The sequence below is a fragment of the Aethalodelphis obliquidens genome, unplaced genomic scaffold, assembly GCF_003676395.1.
Source record: "Aethalodelphis obliquidens isolate GAN/ISIS:26980383/991018 unplaced genomic scaffold, ASM367639v1 scaffold75, whole genome shotgun sequence".
Taxonomy (NCBI): Eukaryota; Metazoa; Chordata; class Mammalia; order Artiodactyla; family Delphinidae; genus Aethalodelphis; species Aethalodelphis obliquidens.
Window position 1 is genome coordinate 4240472 of NW_020838019.1, and position 25282 is coordinate 4265753.

At 35.7% G+C, this 25282-nt stretch overlaps 1 protein-coding gene across 5 annotated transcripts in view; it reads left to right on the forward strand.

Moving 5' to 3' along the window:
• Positions 1-405: 405 nt before the first annotated feature.
• The window catches only part of CYLD (CYLD lysine 63 deubiquitinase), a 62075-nt gene continuing 37198 nt past the window's right edge, over positions 406-25282 (forward strand). Inside the window, exons 1-5 of one of the 5 annotated variants that reach the window (XM_027092226.1) lie at positions 406-457; positions 1089-1169; positions 6801-7452; positions 8836-9138; positions 11309-11414. In XM_027092226.1, coding sequence (XP_026948027.1) covers positions 6949-7452; positions 8836-9138; positions 11309-11414 — 913 coding nt within the window. In that variant the 5' untranslated portion in view covers positions 406-457; positions 1089-1169; positions 6801-6948. Of the gene's footprint in view, positions 550-1088; positions 1170-6800; positions 7453-8835; positions 9139-11308; positions 11415-25282 lie in introns of all 5 variants that reach the window. The other 4 variants (XM_027092225.1, XM_027092227.1, XM_027092229.1 and 1 more) reach the window with 4 other exon arrangements.

The window sequence follows — 25282 nt, forward strand, 5'->3', positions numbered from 1 at the left end:
CAGCTCCGAACTCTCAGTCTGCAGGAGTTTTGACAGCTAAGCCAAAAGCCAAGACCCGGGTGGAGTCGGGAGAAGCACAGCGCCCCGCCCCGGCTCTGTTGTTAGCCAATGGGGCCGTGGCACCCGCAATATTTCGTCCAATCAGCCAGAGCTCCCCGCCTCCCATATCTCCAGTTCTCCTCCCCTCCCCTTCGCTTTCCCTTTGGCTCGACCGAGCTTGACGGAGCGGAAAGTCCCTTCAGTCCGCTCCGGGCCGGCAGCCATTGGAGGAAGGTCTGTCACAGGATGGCCCAATCAGAGCGTGCTTAGGAACGCAGCTCGGGCTGCGATTGGTTAGCGTCGGGATTGCCCCCGCCTACTCCTCTCCCTCCCTCTGTCCCTGGGCGGTTCGGAGGCGGGGCAGGTGGGGGCGGGCCCAGGTAGCAGGTTCGGCTGCACTGGGGCTAGCGCGTTGGAGGTAAATACTAGGGCGGCGGGTGTGGGGCGCCGGGGCCGACCCGGTAGGCGGGCTAGCGAGACTGGGGAAGGGGCGACGCCCCGCCGCCCGAGGTGAGTGAATGAGCTGGCGGCCGAGAGGGCGAGCGACTGGCGGCCCGGTCCCTCGGGCGCCCCTCCCCGGCCTCTGGGCGCCTCAAGCTACCGCGGCGGCCGTCGGGCCTCGGCGCCGGCCCGTTACTTGCCCCGGCCCTTAGCCGGCCGGGCCCGCGGGGTGCTGAGCCCGCTGACGTCAGCCGGGACTTACCCACTCCCCGGGGCTTCCCCACCGACACCCCAGCCCCTCCGGCCTTCCTGAGAGGGCTCCCAAGTCGTGGGAGCGTGGTCACCACCGCCAGGACCCCGGGAGAAGAGAGGACTTGGGGGTGGGAGCAGCGCAGGAAACCGTCTGCTCCTTGGGCCCCCCATTTACAGATGGGGAAACTGAGGCACGGGCCGCTGGCTGGCTCCCGACAGCCCGGGTTGGCATCGAGAGCCCCGGGCTGTAATACTGTCACATCGGTGCCTTGGGTTTTGGAGTGTTTGTGGCTCCTGTCCAGGAAGAGCAGTCGGGGTTCTGGCCTCGTTAATGGCGTGTTGTGTTTTTCTTTCAGTTTCTCCCTTTCCAGGGTGAGGATGGTTTTACACAACAACCCGGAGTTCTTTAGTTGAAAGGTGCGCTGTGTTGAAGCAAGGTATTCATTTTTTTCTTTCTTTTTTTTTCTTTCTTGTCATATTAACGATCTCTGGGGAAATCGTGAAGTCTTGACGGAAGATGGTGTTCCTGAGTTTGGTTTTCAGCCGGCTCAACTGCCCAGTTATTCATTTACTTGGCATCTTTTCTATTCCACCCTGTGGCATTTGCATGTTTTAGGATGGTTGTCACCTTCCAGCCACCAAGCTTTTCAGTCCCCGTCATGCCTGCCCCCTTCCTCTCCTCAGGTTCCCTGGAAAGTTGTATGCTTAGCTTAGCTTAGCTAAGGAGCATTCCCTGCTTGGCTTTTGATTTCGGGCTAATAGGGATCTTAATAAGATTGTTCCTTTTGCAGTCATTGGCTCCAGGAGAAATCCAGGCCTTGAGAGAGGGTGTTCATTCAAGCGTTGGTTTTCTGCGCACCCCCTCACGCCCCAAGTAGATTGAATGGTCTAAGAATTTAGCTTGCTAATTCCCTACTGAGTAGTGGGTGGATTTGAACTAGCACAATATTAGGTGAAAATGATTTGCCGGAAAGTCTTGTTGAAGTTCATGTACTGTGAATGTTGATAACACCTAGAACATTCTCTAATGTTCTGCTACAAAATTTTACAGTACTCTTTTGAAGAAGCCTTCCTTTGGAGGGTAACTTTAGTGAAGAGCTGATAAGACCAGGGCACTTGTTATATAAAACAATAGACATGCAGCAGGAATGATTTCTTGTGATCTGGCATGCCTAAACTGTGATTTTGTTCAAGGAAGTCTTTAACACAGAAGAAAAGAGTAAATTATCCTATTCATCAAACTTTAGTATTTTGTTCCTGATTTTCACACTGTGATCTTAAATTTGTCGAGGTATTTTCATTGGTTGCGCAGAATTTATAGGCATCAGACATGGTGTGAGAATCTAGGAACCCAGTTTCAAATGAACCTCAAAACAACTTTTCGTAATTGTGAAATATTCCTTATTTGTTTCCTCTTATGTGTGTAACAATGAAGTGATATAAAGACTGACCATTCCTTCACTGAGCCAGAGAATTAGAATTAGCATTTATTTAGGGAATTAGGTAAAAACCTAATTACTCTCAACTCCTGAGTCTTTTCTCTTTTTCTTCTTTTAACCTAAAAGAAGCTTTTAATCACTTAAACGATTAGGATGAGGAAATGGAAGTTTGGCTTTCACTGTTATCACCTGAGTTAACCAAGTCATTCATTCATTTCTTATGTACTGATTGTCTAACATACTGTCAGGCTCTTGTTTGGGCAGTGGAAATATAAAGATGAAGGACTTAGAGAGTTCACAGTTTGGAAGTGCAGTGGCCAGGTGTAACTCCAGTGAGACAGGAGTGTTTCAGGTTCTTCGGAGGATGTGAATATGCGGATGTGGGAGCCAGACTTTCTTCCAAACCTCATAAAACCCACTTGTTTAGGTACTGAATAAGTGTGTACTTGGGTCACAGATTAATCTATGAGGAAAACGGACTCTTTTCTGGTCTGGTCTCTTTTCTGGAATCTCTGCTGTTTGGGAATGTACAACCTTGTTCTTTTAATGGGAAATATTCTTTCTTAAAATGGTAATTATTCTAGCCATCTAGAAGCATTTGGAAAAAGTCCTGTGTATCTTCTTTTTTTTGGGTATGCACACTGGCCTCCCTACCTGTTTGTCATTTATAATTATGGGCAATTTTTTAGTGTTGTAATGTTTATTCTGGTATACATAGACCCCTGTGGTTTTTAGAACAAGTCACGATATCTCAGAAGATGCAAAATGTTACTGAATTGCATCTGTTTTTGTTTTCTTCGGTGAAGTTCTTTGAACAATAACCTGATAACTTGAGAATCAAAATGACATTGTTTCTTCTAGATAAGTTAACCATTGTCACTTTCATGTAGCTAATGCTGTTCATCTGTACTATATATTATCTTTTAGAACTAATTTGGACCTTTAATATTTTCATATGAAACGTATTTCTCAATCATCTTCTTTTCATTGCATTTGATAGGAAACTGATATTTGTGCCTTCCCACCCTCACTTGGTTTAATGACTTTATTGTAATACAATTAAATTCTCCTTTACTCAGAATCCAGACCATCAACAAGCTTAGATAACCAGATATATTTTCAAATCTATCTGACCCTGAATCTCATCTGAAGTCTTGTCAAAAGAAAGTCCTGTTCAGTATGGTTTTAGCGTTAAAAATATTATTGTATTCCAACTCTTTGATAATCTTCATTCGGTACTTATAGTATTTATCAGGATATTCATAATTACTCAGTTTTTCGGCCTGAAATAAGTATGATGGTATTTTAGATGAATCGTTTGTGATACATTTACACTCAAAGTGAAGTACAGTATATTGTTAGAGGCAATTTTTAAACAATTAGACCTGGAAGGTAATAAAAGAACACAAATGATGGCAGCCATCAACCTTAAATCTTCTGTATTTTTCAGTGTCTAACACTGTGCTGAGTCCGTAAAAATACTAAACTAACAAACCTTGATGGATAAAGAACTCACTGACAATGTGATTTAAATCTTTCCCATGTGGTCTTGAGTCAGTTTTTACTGCTTGGGGTTCTTTAAGACTTAAATTTAGTGTTGTGCATATCCCAGTGAAAGAAGAATGTGGGCATCATATTCATTTCTACAGGGAAGAAAGTCTGTATTAGCATATTCTGCTGTAATGCCAGTAAGTTGAGATATTAATGTTCATTAAATTTGTCTTATATACCTCTAATAGAGCCATAAAGTTCCCTGTTCAACTTTCTCTATCAGTTGCAATGAGGAGAATCAATGTTTAATATGATAATTCCAAACCTATTCTTCCTTCATGTATTCTTTTTCAAAGAGGAAAAACCACATCCTTTTTACTTTTTGGATAATGCTTTTAAAATATTTTATAACTTTTGCTTTGGCTGTTCTAGTTGTCTAACATGACCCATCCTGTTAATGAGTTAAGCTCACTCTGACTTGTGCTAATGCAAGTCAGAAAAAAGTTACTACTACTTGTGTAGTTAACTTTAAAATACAGTTCTTATTAACTATTATTAAATTGCCCTCAACCTTTTTATAAACCAAAGGTAGTTATATTTTACTGTGGACTGTCTCTTAAATGATTTGCAAAAAACCAATCTTGTAATCAAATTCATTTAAAATAGGGTGTCCTAATGCCTTCCATACAGTGATTTAGTTTTGTCTTGGTAATATTCCATTAGCACTGGTGGTTTTTATTTTAAATCATGACATGGATTGTTAAGCTAGAGCATCAGCAGAGCAGAAGTTGTTGGCATATACTAATTATTAAGATTCAAGGAATTTCTTAATTTTAATATTTGAAGATATAATTTGTAGGAACTTAAAAGATTTCTTTTCAAAATAGAATTGCCATACTTTAAAAACAGTTTTTGGCCAAAAATATTTAAATATATTCTAAAGAGAACAAAACAACTTCACTTTTTTAGGAGTTGCTTTTTGACTGTCTCATCCTTCCGGGAGCAACCGAGATAATGTCTATGCAATAAAGCCTATGCACTTTACTCCTAAAAGACCTGTTCAGAATTTATGCATTCCTCTTTTTGTTATTGTTTTGTTTGTTTTTTTTTAAAACACACAACCATATTTCATCACCTGGCTTCCCAGAACTCATTAGAAGCAATAAGTTGGAAAGCAGCAAGGCTGTAAAATAAGTCAAATGCATGTTGCAGGAAACCACAGAAAATGGCTGATGGCAGGGGAAAACCATAGACTGTAAATCTACAGAAGGCAGACGAAGAACTCAGAAAGCATGACGTAAAGCCTCATTACAAAGTAACGAGCACGCTTGCATATTGAGGGTCACACATAATAATTTCTATTCATGTTGATAATTCAGTGATCAAGATAAAAATGAGGCTATTTCCTTGTTGAAAAGTGCTGACATTTAAAAAGAATTTTAGTCAGCAATAACAAATACTTCATTTGTGGACTTTTAAGGAATAGAGCCAAATTACGGTTTGGGTCGCCTTCCTAAGGGGTTTTGTTTATATGGGGTTTCCACAGGTGTCTTATATAAGTAGCAAACATAAATTGATCCTATTCGTGCTGAAGAGACAGTGCCCTCAAGTGGAATTAAGACAAACACATTATAAAAAAAAGAAAAGAAAAAAAAAGAGAGAGAACCACTTTATGCTGCTTGCCCTCACTAAATATTGTGCATATATTTGTTGTGCATATATTTCGATAATGTTGGCTTGAGGAGGTGCCAAGCCCTTTACCCTGTCTTGGGTGATCTTCATGTCTCATTCTGGCTTGTAGAGGGACAGACTTTTAAAACTTTACCATTATAGAGAACCTCACTATCTACCAGTGCGTTCTAAAAGAAATGTTATTCCGTGTGTAGATTTGCCAGATTACACATTTAATCATTAAGTTAAATGGTTAAACTTAAAATTTGGCTCTTAAGTTTTAGGAGTATTTATTTTTTAATTCCAAGAATAAAATAGATAAATATGATAGTGCTATCATCTGCTGCTATTACCCAGAATAATGGAAATGGATATGGCTACCTCAGAGAAGGATGGAATAAATACCGTATTCAGAAACCAAATAGCCACATGCGTGTGACAGAGAATACCTAAGAACTATTGTTTTCAGTAAGATAATTAATTAACATAATGAATTAAAGTCTTTACTTGAATTGATGAAATTGTGTAGTTTTAAACCCATGATTCAAGTAGGGTTGCGAAGTCTATTTTAATTGCAAAAGATTAGTATTCTTGTAAAAATTTTTAATGAAAAATTGAAACTGAAAAAGAAATAATCTTTCATGTATTCCTTTCTAGTATACATAGTTAAACTTGTGGTATAAAAACATTTTATATTTGATGCTGTACTGCAGTTATATTTCTTCCTTATGTAGTCCAAGTTTTGATGGCTACAAAATTGATTTTTAAGATATATTTAATATTAAGCAGATTTATAATATCTGATATTTATGATTGAGAGAAATTAAATGATAGCTATGATTAATACTATTAACATTTGCCTAAGGACAAAATGTACAAGATTAAGGAAATGAAACTGAGTTAGAGAAAATGTTCCATTATCAAACTGTGGTACACAGATAAATGAATTGTGGTTGAAGTTTCAGAATGTGATTTTATGGTATTTTTATTGATAAAAATGTTCAATATAATAATTGTGATGGGTAACTTTTTACCTAAACTACCTGTACAGATATATATATATAAATAGCCTTTTTGATTTGTGTGTGTTGCCCAAATATAGCAGCTTATCCATTTAAGTTAGGCAGGATCTATTAAAACTTCTACTTGTGAAAGTTTGAAAATGTCAGAATATGTATATAAGGTTATCTTTTACTAGAATTTGAATTCATAAATTTCAATGCCTTGGAAACAAACATTATTGTATTGTCTTTGGAGATAATTTACAATTGAATCTCCTTGATTAAATACGCGAGATTACAGTAGAAACAAGTAATATAGTATATCTTTTAACCTTTTAAGATATTTTTGGAAGTATGTCATTAGTGTGTGTTTTTACTAGTCCAATGAAGAATTTTAAAAGTCTTTGACCGTAATTTTAGCTCACGGTAGAGTGAAATGTAAAGTTTCTTTTTGCTTGTCCTCCAGGCGTTTTGATTTGCTGTCTTTTTACAGCATGGACACCAGATTGCTAAAAACATGCTTTGGGACTGCCAGTGAATTTATCTTTTGCGGTTTTACTACACACTTAGTAGTTCCTTTTTTTTTGAGTTAATGTTTTGGAGTTAATATCACAATGAGTTCGGGCTTATGGAGCCAAGAAAAAGTTACTTCACCTTACTGGGAAGAGCGGATTTTTTATTTGCTTCTTCAAGAATGCAGTGTTACAGACAAACAAACACAAAAACTCCTTAAAGTACCAAAGGGGAGTATAGGACAGTATATCCAAGACCGTTCTGTGGGGCATTCAAGGATTCCTTCTACAAAAGGCAAGAAAAATCAGATTGGATTAAAAATTTTAGAGCAACCACATGCAGTTCTGTTTGTTGATGAAAAGGATGTTGTAGAAATAAATGAAAAATTCACAGAGTTACTTTTGGCAATTACCAATTGTGAAGAGAGGTTCAGCCTGTTTAAAAACAGAAACAGACTAAGTAAAGGCCTCCAAATAGATGTGGGCTGCCCTGTGAAAGTCCAGCTGAGATCTGGGGAAGAAAAATTTCCTGGAGTTGTACGCTTCAGAGGACCCTTATTAGCAGAGAGGACAGTATCGGGAATATTCTTTGGAGTAGAATTACTGGTAAGTTTGATAAGCCATTTTAGTGGGCTGTGTGTATTTGTGTCTGTGTCTGTGTGTGCACACGTGTTTTTTCCCCTTTTAAATACAAAATAAGTTTTCCCAGAAATCTTCTGTAATTTTTAATATTCATAATCCTTAGGATTTACTTTCTAATGGTAAATTGAGATGATGCAAAGATGCTGCATTGAAAACTTTTAAAAACTACCTACTATAGTAGGAAATGCAAGTAGATGATGTAATTATTGAAGACTTTCATATCTTAGAAATTTTAACATTGAATGTTAAAAATGAATTCTATCAATTGTAAACGAATTCATTACTTAAAATTGTTAATTATCCTGTGATATTATCATCTGTAGGTTTCTCACTTTTTCTTAAAGTGTACTATTAAGTAGTGAATTTTGGTTATATAAGTTACAGCAGTTTCAACTTGCTTATAGTTGTCCCTGATAATGTACGTGAAAATCATCTTGGAATTTGTTTCTACTGAAAAGAGAACCAAGAACTCTGTGATAATGTTTCCAAAATTAATATTAATTCTCAAGAACTTAAATGTCAGTTATATTTTGACATTCTTGCAAGTAGAATTTCATGCCTTGTTTGCTTTTTGTTTTTGTTTTTGTTTTTGTTTTTGCGGTACGCGGGCCTCTCACTGCCGCGGCCTCTCCCGCCGCGGAGCACAGGCTCCGGACGCGCAGGCTCAGCGGCCATGGCTCACGGGCCCAGCCGCTCCGCGGCACGCAGGATCCTCCCGGACCGGGGCACGAATCCGTGTCCCCTGCATCGGCAGGCGGACTCTCAATCACTGCGCCACCAGGGAAGCCCTTGTTTGCTTTTTGATTTAATTTTTTAAAGCAGCAATTGTAAAACAATTGGAGATTTGCATCCTAACTATGCCATTTGCTAGCTGGGTTACTAGGTTATTTAAGCAAGCCACTTCTCTAAATCTGCTTCCTCATCTGTAAAATAGTAATATTATACACAACTTGCAGTGTTTTTGTGATATATTGATTCAGGATTTAGCACAGTGGCTGGCACACAGTAAGCGCTCAATAAATGGAGCTAGCATTACTGTCATATTAAAGTAGAGTTTTCTTTTTATGACAAAATTTTTGTTAAAATCACAATGTAGAATCTAGCCCAAGCTCTCTCACAGTAATGATTTGAAATTATCAAGTAATTTTATTTCAGCATCGGATACAGTTTCTTCCTTATTTTTTAAACAGCTTAAATTCAATATCAACTTCTAATAATTATATTTCTTATATGTGTCATTTAGAATTTGTTCAGTGATTTCTCTGAAGTCCCCAGAGTGGATCTTTTTCCTTAGGGATCATCTTTCTCTATCAGTCAATCATTTTTTTTCTCTCATTTAAAAACTAGGAAGAAGGTCGTGGCCAAGGTTTCACTGATGGGATATATCAAGGGAAACAGCTTTTTCAGTGTGATGAAGATTGTGGAGTATTTGTTGCCTTGGACAAGCTAGAACTCATAGAAGATGATGACACTGGATTGGAAAGTGATTATGCAGGTCCAGTGGACACAATGCAAGTTGAACTTCCCCCTCTGGAAATAAACTCCAGAGTTTCTTTGAAGCTTGGAGAAACTATAGAATCTGGAACAGTTATATTCTGTGATGTTTTGCCAGGCAAAGAAAGCTTAGGATATTTTGTAGGTGTGGACATGGTAAGAAACTTTTGAATTATGTTATCTTTATGAATATATCTATTAGCTTTATGACCAATTTAGGTACAAATTAAACACTTAGAATATCTAAAATGAACTAATTTGTAGTAATTTAAAGAACACTTTATAATATGTCTTTGGTAGAGGAACATTGATAGGGGACAGGAGTCTAGCTGTAGATTTACACTTACTCGTTTTTCCAGTTTGAATAAACTGGAATAATGTTTTCAGTCTTTAAATTTGCTCTATAATAGCTGACCAATAAACAGAAAAAACCCCACTGAAATATATTGCATGATGTCTTATTTTTCTTTATTTTGAAAAGGTTTTTTTTTTTTCTGTAATCTGTTTCTCTTTTTGTAACATTTTGCTGAATTTAATTGGCTGATCTGATTTTAATGAGTAGTGTGTAAAAGTCATTCCTGGAAAATATCAATACCTGAATAGAGGAAAGGCACATTGCTTTAGAGGAAGAGACAATTAGAGTGTCTTCTTAGGATGTAATTCACTCAAAAGAGGTTTTTTTTTTTTACTGTGATAAAATATATGTGACATAAAATTTACCAATTTAACCACCTTAAAGTGACACTGAGTACATTCACATTTTTGTGCACCCATCACCCCTATTCATCTCCAGCCCAAACTGAAACTCTGTACCTATTAAACAATAACTCCCTGCTACTCCTTTCAGCCAGTATTCTACTGGTAACCAGAATTCTTTCTGTTTCTGTGAATTTGCTTATTCTAGGTGCTTCATTAAGTGGAATCATACAATATTTGTCCTTTTGTTTGTGTCACTTATTTTTAATGTTACCTTACAATCATATTTGTTAATTATGGTTACATCCCAATATGGCAAATTGGACGATACCTGTGAGATTAAGAGAAGGAGAAGAAAAAGTCTTGAGAACATTTTCCTCATAGATTGAAAATACGGACAGGAATTTGTTAGATATAATGAAAGAAATTCGTATGGAATTATTAAGTACTAGAAAGAGTTGGGAGAGGATGTGAGTAATAGACTTATACTCACGGTGTTTTTCGTGATTATTTTTATCAATTCAGGTACACTTTTTAGTAGGATATGAATGTTCTAGCGTAAGTTTCTCTTACGCTGTGCTTGGAAATTCTGGGAAATTCTATTTGATATCCATTAGTTAGACAAACGTTACTATGTTGTTTAGGCAAACACTTACTGAACATTTACCATGTGAGAAGTTAGAGCCAGTGTAAAACATGTGGGTCCCTCGGGATAGCTAGAAATAAAGCACATCTTTAAACCATTATTCTTTAAATATTCAGAACTTGTTTAGAGAAGAGGTTGTGGGCTGAGTGGAGGGAAGGTTGGAGAAAGAGGGCCACTGGTCATTGGGGTTAGTTTCCTCTTGCTTTAGGTCATTTGGGCCTTAAACTTGGCAAAAGCCATTTAGGCCTGTCGCTCCTTAGATGGCAGTCTAGGGAGCATCTTGTTTACTTGGGGCAGGCTGCCTAGTGATTGCACCGCCAGCTTCTCCCCCTGCCTCTGTCTGTCTTCCAGTTGGCTTGTGCAAGCATTCATTCCAAACCCCTCTAGTGCACTCCTTGAAAGGAAAGTTCTGGCAAATGCAATAGTGTTCATCTCCTATTTCTGATGACATTTCGCATGCTGTCCATATTGGTGCTCAGGGCAGTTGTCTGACTGGGCCATCTCTTAATCTAGCTCCATGAACAGCACTTGTACAGTGCTGTTCATGGAGTACATTTTTATAATTAATATAAAAATCTCCATTTTGGAGGGAATTCTTGCATACCCATAAAATGACAAAAGAACAGTTAAAAAAAATAGACTTTCTGTCTACAGAAAGGCACACAGGAATTCAAATGGAATATTTAAGTGCTCAGGGAATGTGAAGTGACTAGAGCAAGCTAGGGTTAATTAGGGGCAGATTTCTGGCTGAAACAGTGTATGATTAATACATCTACCTATGTAGATGGATTGTTGTTATATAGATAACTATTGTCCAGTGAAATATGACAAATGCTTTTGATCCCTTGCTCATCCATGGGTTTACTATGGCTTGATTGTTCTTGATCTCATTTGTTGGAGGTTCTTTTTATGGAAAATACAGACTTTCATATTTATGTTTTGTTGAGGAGGTTTTTAAAATTTATTCTATTATTTAATTTCTAGGATAATCCTATTGGCAACTGGGATGGAAGATTTGATGGAGTACAGCTTTGTAGTTTTGCAAGTGTTGAAAGTACAATTCTCTTGCATATCAATGATATCATCCCAGGTATGTTTTCTTTGTGTTTTAAATATTATGAAGGCAGAGCTTCTAAGGCATATTTAGTTATGAGGATGTAAATATAAGCTTCAAGATGCATTTTTGGAACTTGACTTTTATATTATGGAATTGTTATTACATAGAATATCCTTCCTTACCCCCAAATAAAAACAATATTTAAAGATTTGCATTTCTAAAAGTATGTGAGTGTGGGGTAGCATTTATCCATTATTGTTCACTTTTTCATTACGTTTCCCTTCTAAGTGGGTGAAAAAAAAACCCTTTCTGATAATTGCAAGGATCAGAAAATGTAATAAACTGCTACCTGTTTGAGTGAGAGCCTGGTTTAAACTAGAAGCCTTTAAGCAGAAGTTGGTCATTTACTATAATCTAATATACTGTGGAGAGGATTCTTGCTGGATGCCCTACGATATCCCTTCCAGTTTTGAGAATGGCATAATTGATCAGGCTTCATGACTCTGTAGTCAGAAACAGATCACTCAACTTTTACATCTTAAAAATAATCTTAAGCAACCTTTTATTTTACCCTAAACAAGTAGCACCTAATGGCTGCTGTCAACTAATTGATAAATTCCTATCGATAGCAGCATCAACATCACCTTCTCCCTGCTCCTAGTAGAATTCCAATTATCAGCTAGTCTGTTGGTAGTCATGGAACTAACAGAGGCAATCAGAGGTGGTGATTCTTATTGAGCATTGAAAGTCTGCATTCAGTAGCCACAAATTATGAATCTCTTAATTAGATTGGACATTAATTCTTAATTAGTTTCTACATTCTTGACAAACTTATAAGGTAGGTCTTAATTATCCCCATTTTGCTGATAAAGAACTGAGGATTAGATAGAGATAAGACTGACTAGGATCAAGTAACATCCTAGTTGATTCTGGTAGAGCCAAAATTCAAATCCAGACTTGTCTGATTATAAAGCTCTGACCTTTTCAGTACCTCCTCACCCCACATCCTGTGTGTGTACTTAGGATATGAAGCCCTGCATAGAAGAACATGATTCTCAGCCTCACATGTATACTTGGGAATATTGTTTCCATGGAGATGTATTTTGTCTTTAATTCTTTAAAAACTGAATTTTACTATAGCAAGGATCACAACTGAACAAAATGGTTTTTTTGCTTCCAGTGTTATTTCATTATTGTTGATTTTGACACATAACACTTTTGAGTTCCCCAAAACTCAAAAGGTCATTTCAGGTCCTCAGTTTCTTTTTTTGTAAAAATGAAGGGGCTAATACTAGGTGATCCTTGAGATTCCTTCTAGCCTGCCCTCTTTGTCCTTCCTGTTTCCCTGTTGGCTTGGCAAGTAATAAATGCTTGTTTTGCTGAGTTAGGAAATGCTTTCTACGTTAGCTTTTAGCCTTACAGCAAGAGTACATTAATTTAGTTGGAGGTATGGGATTCAAATGATAGCTTTATGTTGATTTTGCTTTGTAAACTCTGACATACTTGGTTTTCCTTGACTTCTTTAAAATCAGTTTTTAATTTCTTGCACATTGGATTCTTAGCTGTTTCTTTGCTTCTCTTTGGAAACAAATGGTTTACATTCAGTGGAAAGTATACACGTGCTTTGTATTTTACCTAGTAATATTTAATTTACCTTTTCATGACTGCTTATGGAAAAACACAATTTGTGATCTTATAAATCAAAATACTTTTTAATGTTACAATAAATGCTTATTGTTTAAAAAGCAGTTTTGTAAAAGGTTGTTCCTTCATCAAATATTATTAAAGCCTTACTTAGGCTTCTTTTAGGTGTTGAGGATATAGTAGGAAGCAAAACAGGTAAAAGGTCTTCCCACATGGAGGTTTTATGCTAGTGAGTGAAGACAGACAATAAATAAGACATATGGTCAATTAGATGGTGATTGCATGGAGAATGACAAGGCAAGGTGGAAGGGGAGTGCTGGGTTGTGAGGGGTGGGATTTTTCTACTTTATATAGGGTAGTCCTAGTGAACCTCTCTAATGTGACATTTGAGCTCTTGACATGAAGGAGATTTGAGGACTTGGCCAGCTTGAGGAATAGCAAGGGGTTCATTGTGGCTTGAATGAGGGAGAGTGATAGGAGAGGTAGTGGAGCTGGACCAGGCAGGGCCAAGTGGGCTGGTGTATGGATTCTTGGCTTTACTCTGAGGGAGATGGGGAGCTCAGGTGGGTTTTGAGTGAAGGACAGCTGAACCCTAACTTACGTTTTAAAATGATCGCTTTGGCTGTGTGTTAGAAGGCAAAAACGGAAATCAGGAGGAGGACTGTTGCAATTATCCATATGAGAGATAGAGGATGGTGGCTTGGATTGAGGTGGTATATTGAGGTGGTATATAATATATTGTTTAGCCTGTTTTTAAACTTAGTATAAACAGAGTCACAGTGATTGTATTCTTTAATGCTTGCATCATTTACTTAAAGTGTATTTTGAGAGTCTTTCCTGTAGATGATGGTGTTAGTAGTCTGTTCACCCTCACTGCTTCATAGTATATTTCATTGTGTGAATACTTCATGATTTAATAACCCATTCTAATGTGAATGGATGTTTGGGTTTTGCGTATTTCCATATCCTCTTCACCACTTCACCACCATTTTTGCCAATCTGATGCCTTTGGGAAATGGTATCTCAAGGTGGTTTTAATTTGTAGTTTCCTGATTACAAGTAGGATTGAATAACTTTTCATATGTTTATGGAACATTTGTGTCTTCTGTTAAATACCTGTTTGTGTCTTTGCACAGTTTTCTGTTGATTTGTTTGTCTATTTATTGATTTATGAGTTCTCTATTTTAAACTTTTAATAAAATATTTTTTCAACATTTTATTATGAAATTTCAAACATATGGAAAAGTTGAAAGAATTTTATACTGAACATCCCTATTCCTATGACCTAGAGTCTACACTTAATATTTCTGTACTTGCTTTATCATCTATTTATCCATCCCTCTATCCATGCACTGATCCACCATTTTTTTAATGCATTTCAAAATAAGTTACAGACATCAGTACACTTCCTCCTAAATACTTCAGCGCGCATATAATTAGCTAGAGATAAGTATTTAGGGTTTTTTTTCCTTTTGAGATAAAAGACATACATGTAATGAAATATACATTGTATCATTTGAGTTTTGACCAATACAAATACCCTTGAGTTTAGTAACTATCAAGTTACTAAAATAATTTTTAATAAGAAATGCATTCACATAGCTCAAGTCAAAATAATGAAACAGTGTAGGAGGGTATCTTGTTTCCATTCTTATCCCCTCTGCTCCAGTTGCACCCTCACTCCTCTCCTTGCCTCCCATTAGTAACTATTTTTTTTAGTTTCTTGTATATCTTTCCAGAGTTTCTTTACACAATATAAATAATCTTTCTTCCCTTTTTAGGCATGAAACTTAGTATTTACGCTGTTCTGAACGTGCTTTATTCTCTTCACTCTATATCTTGGAGCTCTTTGTATATCTGAATAGAGAGGTTCTTCTCATTATTTACAGTGTTTATTTTTCCGTTGTATTGTGGTTCCATAATTTATTGATTCATATTGATGGATATTTGGATTGTTCTTAATTTTTACTATTACAAACAATGCTGCATAGCCTTGTACATATATATTTTCCACATGTGCTTAACTTATCTATAGGATAAATTCCCAGAAGTGGGATTGTTTGGTGAAAAGCTGTATACATTTGTATTGTTCTAGATACTGCTTAACTGCTTTCAGTAGTGGATATAAAGATTTATATTCCTACCAGCAGAGTGTGAGGGTGATTTATTTTTTTATTGAAGTATAGTTGATTTACAGTGTTGTGTTTCTGGTGTACAGCAAGGTGATTCAGTTTTACATATATATATATATATATATATATATATATATATATATACACATGTGTATGTGTTTGTGTGTGTGTACACACACTCAAATTCTTTTCCATTATAGTTTAATACAAGATACTGAATATAGTTCCCTGTGCTATACAGTAGGACCTTGTTGTTTATCTATTTTATATAGTTGTTTGTTTCTGCTAATCCCAAACTCCTAATTTACCCCTTCCCCACCCCCTTTCCCCTTTGGTAACCATAAGTTTGTTTTCTATGTCTTGTGAGTCTGTTTCTGTTTTGCAAATAAATTCACTTGTATAATATTTTAGATTCTACAAATAAGTGATATCATATGATATTTGTCTTTGTCTGAGACCTAGAGATTATCATACTAAGTGACTTACTTCACTTAGTATGATAATCTCTAGGTCCATCTGTGTTGCTGCAAATGGCATTATTTCATTCTTTTTTATGGCTGAGTAATATTCCATTGTATATAGATACTGCATCTTCTTTATCCTTTCATCTGTCGATGGACATTTAGGTTGCGTCCATGTCTTGGCTATTGTAAATAGTGCTGCTGTGAATATTGGAGTGCATGTATCTTTTTGAATTAGAGTTTTCTTCAGATATATGCTTAGGATTGGGATTGCTGGATCATATGGTAGTGCTATTTTTAGTTTTTTAAAAAAAATATTTATTTATTTATTTGGTTGCACCAGGTCTTAGTTGTGGGAGGCAGCATGTGGGCTCCTTAGTTGTGGCATGCGAACTCTTAGTTGCGGCATGCATGTGGAATCTAGTTCCCTGACCAGGGATCGAACCTGGGCCCCCTGCATTGGGAGCGTGGAGACTTATCCACTGCAGTGCCAGGGAAGTCCCTCTATTTTTAGTTTTTTAAGGAACCTCCACACTGTTTTCCATAGTGGCTGTGACAGTTTACATTCTCACCAACAGCATAGGAGGGTTTCATAAGGGGGATTTTTTTTATAGCCTTGTCATAGATTTTTTTTCCAATCTGATAGGTGAAGGATATATTTCAGTATAGTTTTAATTTGCATGTCTGTGATGAATGTGATTGAGCATCCTTTTGTATGATTAAGAGAAATTTGTATTTCTCTTTCTGTGGACTGTTTATACATATTTATTGTCTATTTTAAAAAGTTGGATTATCGTTTTTTTTTCTTACCAATTTCTTCTTTATGTGTTAGGGTTGTAAACTTTTTTGTGATATGAGATGCAAATGTTCCTGTTTCATTTGTCCCTAACCCTCATTTGTCATTAGTGTTTTTAATTGTTTGCTTATCTGATTGTCCTCATTTTTAAACATTGTGATAAAATATATGTAATAAGATTTACCATTTTAACCATTTTTAAGTGTACAGTCAGTGGCATTAAGTATATTTACAATGATGTGCAACCATCACTGCTGTTTCCATACCTTTTTCATAATCTCAAACAGAAACTCTATACCTATTTAGAAATAGCTCCCCATTTCTCTCTTCCCTCAGCCCCTGGTAACTTCTGTTCTCTACTTTCTGTCTTTATAAGTTTGCCTATTCTAGATACCTCATGTAAGTGGAATCCAAACAATATTTGTCCTTTGTATATAGCTTATTTCACTTAGTTTAATGTCTTTTGACTTTGCTTTAGGTGATTTTTGTCATGCAGGATTTAAAATTTTTACGTAGCTGAATTTATCAAATTTGTTAGAGGCTTCTGGATTTTGTCATTCCAAGGTTATAAAGGAATTTCTCCATGTTTTCTTCGAGTACTCTTGTGGTTTTATTTTTTACATTTATTTCTTTGATCCATTTTTATTTTATATGGTGTATGATGTGAAATATGGATCTAATTTAGGTTCCAGCCCCCTGCCCAGATAGTTACCCACTTGTCCCAACACCATTTATTAAAAAGTCCATCTTTTTCTTCCTCCTTTGAGATGCCACTTTCATCATACTGAACTCCCACATATACTTCAGTTATTTCTGGACTTTCTATTCTGTCTGTTCATGCTTCAGCACCACATTGTTTTTAATGATTCTTTATAATATGTTTTAATAAGAGCCCTAGTCCTGTCTCATTGCTCTTCTGAGTTTTCCTGTTATTCTGTATTGTCTTCTACAAGTTTAATAGTTTTGCTTTTCACATTTAAGTGTATAATACACCTAGATTTTATGTTTCAAAATCAAATTTGTGTAGGATATGAGGTACCTGTACCCAGTTTTCTCTACCATGCTGGCTGGGTATAAATCAAGTTTTAACATATGTATATATGGATCTCTTTCTGTGCTCTACTCTTTCTCTACATTAAGACCTCTAGGCCTTTATCATCATAGCTTTAGCAGAAGTCTTACAGCTGTAAGAGTACATTTCCCTTCTTGTTCTTTCTCTTTTTTTTAATAACTAAAAAGGTTTATTAAAATTAATAACCAAGTGTTTTAATTGACATCAGAAGAGCAAAACAATAAACCCTGAGCTTGTTCTTTTTCTTAATGAGTGTCTTGGCTGTGATTGGCCTTTGACTCTTCACTGTAAATTTAACAGTCAGCTTCTCAGATACTATGAGAGTTCCATTGGGATTTTGATTGGAATTGCAGTTAAGCTGTGGAATAATTTGAGGAAAATTGACATTTCTATTATATTGAAACTTCTAATACATGAACAATGTATAGCCTTTCATTTGTTTAATCTCTTTTTAGTAAAATTTTATAATTTTCTCCATTTCTTGCATGTATTCTGATACATTATAAAGTAAAACATATTTTCTAATAGTTTTTTGGTGATAAGTAGAAATATAGTCTACTTATAAAAACAGTTGTATTGAGATCTAATTCACATACCATATAATTCACTGGTTTAAGCCATACAATTCAGTGTCTTGTAGTGTATTTACAGATATGTATAGTTATCACAACAGTCAATTGGAGAACATTTTCATCAACTCAAAAAGGAACCCTGTACCTTTTAGCTATAACTCCATTATCCCTTCATCCTCCTCAGTCCTAGGCAACCATCAGTCTACTTTCTGTCTCTGTATGTTTGCCTATTGTAGACATTTCATATAAATAGAATAATATAATCTGTGCTCTTTTGTGACTGACTTCTTTCACTTAGCATAATGTTTTCAAGGTTCATCCATGTTATAGCGTATATCAGTACTTCATTCTTTTTTATGCCTGAATAATACTCCATTGTAATAATATATCACATTTTGTTTATCCATTCATCTGTTGATGACACTTGGGTTCCCTCCATCTTTTGGATATAATGTATAATGCTGCTACAAACGTTCGTGTACAGGTTTTTGTGTGGATGTATGCTTTCATTTCTCCTGGGTATATATCTAGGAATGGAATTGCTGGGTCATATGGTAGCTCATGTTTAATCATTTATGGAACTGCCAGACTGTTTTCCAAAGTGGCTGCACCATTTCGCATTTTACAGCAATGTATGAGAATTCTGATTTCTTCATTTTTTTGTTGTTATTTGACTTTCTGATTCTAGCCATCCTAGTGGGTGTGAAGTAGTATCTCAGTTGACTTCTGTATGCTGAGTTTTGTTATAAACAATCTTATTAAAATCTTTTATTCACAGTTTATCTGTAGATTACTTTTTTAGTAGCAAGTCATTATCATCTGCAAATACTGTTTTACCTCTTCCTTCTAATCCTTATATCTTTCATTTTTAAAATATGGTTTTGTTATCCTAGTGTCCCTGTAAATATAATATTGGATAGACGTGGTGATAGGAGGCATCTTGGCCTTGCTCCTGATCTCAAAGTGAATGCTTTCAGCATTGCACTATGAAGTATGATGTTCATCATAGGATTTTATTGTTGTTGCTGTCATTTATCAGGTTATAGAAGTTACCCACTATTCTCCATTTTCAAAGAGTTTTATCATGAGTGGATATCGAATTTTTTTTTTTTTGGCTGTGTTGGGTCGGGTCTTTGTTGCTGCACGCGGGCTTTCTCTAGTTGCAGCGAGCGGGGGCTACTATTCGTTGCGGTGCATGGGCTTCTCATTGCGGTGGCTTCTCTTGTTGCGGAGCACAGTTTCTAGATGCATGGGCTCAGGAGTTGTGGCTCACGGGCTCTAGAGCGCAGGCTCAGTAGCTCTGGTTCATGGGTTTAGCTTGTCCGCGGCATGTGGGATCTTCCCAGACCAGGGCTTGAACCCATATCCCCTGCATTGGCAGGCGGATTCTTAACCACTGCGCCACCAGGGAAGTCCCTAAATTTTATCAAACTTTTTTCTTTATATATTGAGGTAGTCCTATGTTTCTTTTCTTTTAATCTGCTAATTTTCTAATATTAAATTAGCCTTACATTCCTGATATAAGTCCACTTTTATCATGAGTCGTGCATTGCTTGGTCCAGTTTGCTAATTTTTGCATGTTTCAAAATTAAAGAACAAATTTGCATTGCATGTTTAAAAATTTTTTTACATAGTGCCCTGGAATGGGCTTGCCTCAGGAAGGGCCTGTTCCTTGGAAAGTGTTGGGGTAAAATTAAAAAAAAAAAAAAAATTTAAAAATGCATGTGTTTAAATTAAAAAAACATTTTTGTTTGGTAAAGTACATATGGCTTAAACTTACCATCTTAACCATTTTTACATGTACAGTTCAGTGGTATTAAACACATTCATAATTTTGTATAACAATCATCACCATCTGCCTCCTTAATGCTTTTCATCTTGTAAAACTCTGTACCCATTAGGCAGTAAACGTGCATCTCTCCCCTACCCTCAGCCTCTGGCAACTGCTGTTCTATTTCCTGTCTCTATGATTTGGATTACTCTAAGTACTTCATTTAAGTGGAATCGTACACTGTTTCTTTTTTAATGATTAGCCATTCCACCCCGCCACTCCATGGTAACCACCACTCTACTCTCTGTTTTTCTGAGTTTGTCCTTTTCAGATTCCACATATAAATGAGATCGTACAGTATTTGCCTTTTTCTTCAAAAAATTAAAAATAGAATTACCCTACAATCCAACAAGCCCACTTCTGGATGTATATCCAAAGGAAATGAAAACAGGATCTCAAAAAGATGTCTGCACTCCCATGTGCATTACAACATTATTTACAGTAGCCAAGGTATGGAAACAACCAAAATGTCCATCAACGGATAAATGGATAAAGAAGATGTGGTGGAATATTATTTGGCCATGAGAAAGAAGGAAATCCTGCCATTTATGACAATGTGGTTGGACTGTGAGGGCGTTATGCTAAGTGAAATAAGGCAGACAGAGAAAAACAGTCTTGCCAGAGGATTCTCACTTTCATTTATTCAAAAAGCCATCTTTTGGATTTCTTAATCCTTTCTAGATATATTGATTTTCTGTTTCAGTAATTTTAAAAATTATTTTTTCTTTGACTTTTTGTGGATTCTATTTTTTTCTAAACTGTTTAGTTTGAATGCTTATTAGCTTGTTAATTTTTAGTCTTTTTTTCTAGTGTAAAGCATCTAAGGCTATAGATTCTCTCTATGTACCCAACTACCTACATTCCATAAAATTTGATATATAGTTATCTTGTTACCATTAAATTTGAAGTGTTTTGTAATTTCCTTCATGAGTTTTTTAATGTAATTCATCAACTATTTTAAAATGTACTTTAAAAATTTTCAGGTGTCTGTTTTTATCGTTATTAATTTTCAATTTGATTGATATGGTGAGAGAATATGATACTAATCCTTTGACATTTGTTGAGGCTGGCTTTATGGCCTAGTACGTGATCAATTTTCAGAAATGTTCTGTGTGTACTTGAAGAGAATGTGTTTTCTTCAATTTTAGTTGCATGTAGTTCATGCATATTTTATATGTCCCTTAGGTCAAGCTAATTTATTATGCTATTCAAATTTTATGTATCATTACTGAGTTTTTAATTGTGAGGTCTAACAGTTACTGAGCAAGGTATATTAAAACATCCTCATATGATGATGGATTTGTTAATTTCTTCTTAATCTATAAGTGTTTCCTTTAATTTTGAAATTGTTATTTGCTACATACAAGTTTAGAATTTTTATATACCTAGAATTTAGAATTGTTGTGATTTAGAATTGTTGTGATTTCTCATTATGTGGTGACTGCCTCCATCTCCAGTAATTTTTTCTTTTTTTTTTTTTTTTTGCCTTAAATTCTGTTTTGTATGATATAGATAGGTTTTCTTTTGGTTAGTATTTTCCAGGTGTGTCTCTTTTTCATCATTTATGTTTTAGTTATGTCTCTTATAATCACATATAGTTGGTTTCTTAATATAGTTTGACAATTTTTATATTTTAACTGAAGATTTTAATCTATTAATAGTTATAATTGCCGACAGTTGGATTTATTTCTACCATCTTGTGTGTTTTCTATTTGTGCTACTTTATCTGCCCTATCCCCAGTGTGTTTTTTTGGATTGAGATGTTTCCCCCTGCCGCACCTTCTTTACTCCATTTTCCCACTCTATCCCACTTGTTTTCTTTTAGACAGCATGTCATTTTTTAAAAAAATCCATTCTGATGATCTCTGTCTTTTGTTGTTGTGTTTAATCTATTAACACTTAAAGTAATTTTTGTTTTTTATGTTTTCTATTTGTCCCTCTGTTTTTCATTCTTCTTATAGTCATTTTCTACCTTTTTGGTAGATTATTTGATAAATTTTAATTTTCAATTAAAAATGTTAATTAATCTATTGGTTTTAAAGCTATATTTCATTGTAATATTGCTTTTAATGGTTTCTCCAGGGATTATAGTATATATCCTTAATGTTTTAGTTTAGTTCGGGTTAATATTGTGCCAATTATATACATCAGTATAAGGTGTAGAAACCTTGTAACCATGTAAATCTAGTTACCTCTTCCTCATTATTTATGCTATTAATTGTCATGTACATTACATCTGTGTACTTTAAAAATGTACAAGAAAATGTTATATTTTTTGTTGAAATAATCATTTATATTTTAAAGAATTAAAAGATCTGTGCATCTATTTATCATTTTCCTTCATCCTGAAGAACTTCTTGTGGTGTTTGTTGAAGTGAAGTCTTCTAGAAATGAATTTCTCTTAATTTTCTTTGTCTGAGAATGTCTTTATCTTGCCTTCATATTTGAAGGATATTTTGGGTATATATAGAACTCTGCTATAAAGTTGGTTTTCTGTGATTTTCTGGCCTTCACAGTTTCTGATGAAAAGTCATCAGTAGCCTGAATCATTGTGACCCTGTATGTAATGTAATATGTTGTTTTTCTCTGTGTGCTTTGAAGACTTTATATTTGGCTTACAGCATTTAACTATGATGTGCCCAGAATGATTTTCTTCATCTTTATCCTGGTTGGCATTTGCTAAACTTCTTGGATTTGTAAATTTATATTTTTAACAAAGTAGGAAACATCTAGCCAATTTTCCTTCAAATGTTTTTTCTGTTCCTTTCAGTGTTCTCTCTTTCTGTACCTTCAATTTGATATATGTCAAAATTTTTGGTATTGTCCCTTATCCTTAAGGTTCTGTTAATTTTTTTTCAAATTTTAGTCCCTCTGTTCTTTAGATAATTCTATTGTTCTACCTTCAATTTTATTCACTTCCCCCTCTTTTATCCGCATTGTGCTTTTAACACATCCAATACATTATGTTTTGAGATATTGTATTTTTAAGTTTTTAAAAGTATTTTAAGACTTTCCGTCCAGTTCCTTTTTTTGTTTCTCTAGTTTTTATTTCTCTGATGAGATATCCCTATCTTCTCCTTCACTGTAAGCATATTTTTCTTTACTTCATTAAGCACAGTTATAATAGCCTCTTTACAATTCTTATCTGCCAATTACAACATCAGAATCATCCATGCATTGGTATCCATTGCAGTTTTTTCTTTTTAGACTGTCAGTTTACTGTTTTGTTTTTTTTTTTTTTGGTATGTTAAGCAATTTTTTAAGTTTTTTGTTTTGTTTTACTTTTACTTTTTTTTTTTTTTACGGTACACGTGCCTCTCACTGTTGTGGCGTCTCCCGTTGTGGAGCACAGGCTCCAGACGCACAGGCTCAGCGGCCATGGCTCATGGGCCTAACCGCTCTGCGGCATGTGGGATCTTCCCGGACCGGGGCACGAACCCGTGTCCCCTGCATTGGCAGGCGGACTCTCAACCACTGCACCACCAGGGAAGCCCTTACTTTTACTTTTAGCATTAGTACAAAACCTTCATAAGAAGGTCATTTTAGTTGTAAGCCAGTAGTAGTTCTCCACCTGTGGTGATTTTGCCCACAGAAGACATTTTGCAATGTCTGGAGACATTTTTGATCAACGCATCTGGTGTAGGAGTACTGCTTGAATCTAGGGGATAGAGACAGAGATGCTGCTAGACATCCTACAATGCAGCAAGCAGCCCTCCACAAAAAAAGATCTGGTCTGAAATGTTAGCCTTGCCGAGGTTGAGAAGCCCTGTCCTAATAAGCAAATTTTGTGAGTTATGCTAATTTTATAATAACTTGCTGGATAGCTAAGGGGAATCCCTTGTAAAATCAATTTTCTTTCATTATTTATTCTTACAGGAATAATCAACTCTATGCTAATATTGTCTCACCAGAACCACATGGATAAATGTAATTTAACTTGTCTTACCAAATCAAATATCTCTGTGGGTATTTCTTTTTCTTTCTTTCTTACCTTTTTTTTTTGTTTTAAATGTCCAAAGGGTACTTTTGAAAGCTCAAAACCTTATTAGTATAACCATCCTTTTTACGTACCTTAATTGAATTTCTTTGAATTTTCCATTTTACAACTAAATATAATTCATTATATCAAGTAAGTTGGGAGGCTGGGGAAATCATTAGTTCAGTATTATAATTTAAGAAAGAAAAAGATACCTGAAATATGAGGTTGGCTTATGTATAATTAATTGTGTTTTTCTCAGTTTGCCGTAGAATAAAGATTTGAAATGCCCCCACCCCCTTTTTTTCCAACTCCAGAGCTGTATTTCTTTCTGTATACTTTTTCCATATCTCGATTTGGTTTGAAATGTAAATGATCTTGGGTTCTACAGTAGCACTTAAGAAGAAAAGAAAAGAAAAAGCTACCATTTCTATTTTTCTTGTGATGGAATTATATATAACCTCACAAAGAATTCATCTTTAGTAGTATTTATCTTCAAAAACATTTACAATTACATTTTATTTAAATAGTGATGTAAGATTAAAATAATCAAAATTAGTTACATGAATCTCTTAGGAATCACTTGTCAGGCAAACTTTGATCTTATAGATCAGTGGCAATCATTGTCATTGTTACTGGCTCTCAGAGCAGTGTGACAGGCAAGGCAAAGAATGCTTTTTTTTTTTCTTTTAAACCTTGATTTTCATAAACCATGAATAGAAGATAATTAGGAATGATACCAGCTTTTATTACATAATACACCAATTATACTTTTTTGCCAACAAAATAAAGCCTGCAAATAGACTTTAAAAAGCAAAGTTGTCTAAACGAAAATTAATTTCATTTATTTAAATAGGTCTTCATCTATATTTCATGTCATCATTAACACCCATTTCTTGAGAGAGAAGAAAATAGTCATAATCTCATTTAGTTTCTTAGTTTTTTTTCTTGCCCTATTACCTTCACTCGTAGGACAAAATTATTTACAGCATTAAAAAATTTTTTTTGGAAGTGGTTGAACAGTTGATGAGATTAGGAAAGAATTCATCCTATTCAGTTGCTTGTTACAGTAGGCTTCTGAAGAATACCATTGACTAAAAATGCAGGAGTCTTCAGCCTGTTAAGAGTTTTTCATCTCTTCATTACTGTTTTTTTTTTTTTTTAATTTATTTGTTTTTGGCTGCATTGGGTCTTCGTTGCTGTGCACGGCCTTTCTCTAGTTGTGGCGAGCCGGGGCTACTGTTCATTGTGGTGCCTGGACTTCTCGTTGCAGTGGCTTCTCTTGTGGTGGAGTATGGACTCCAGGCATGCGGGCTTCAGTAGTTGCAGCACACGGGCCCTAGAGAGTGCGGGCTTCAGTAGTTGTGACGTGTGGGCTCAGTAGTTGTGGTGCGCAGGCTCTAGGGTGCTCCGGCTT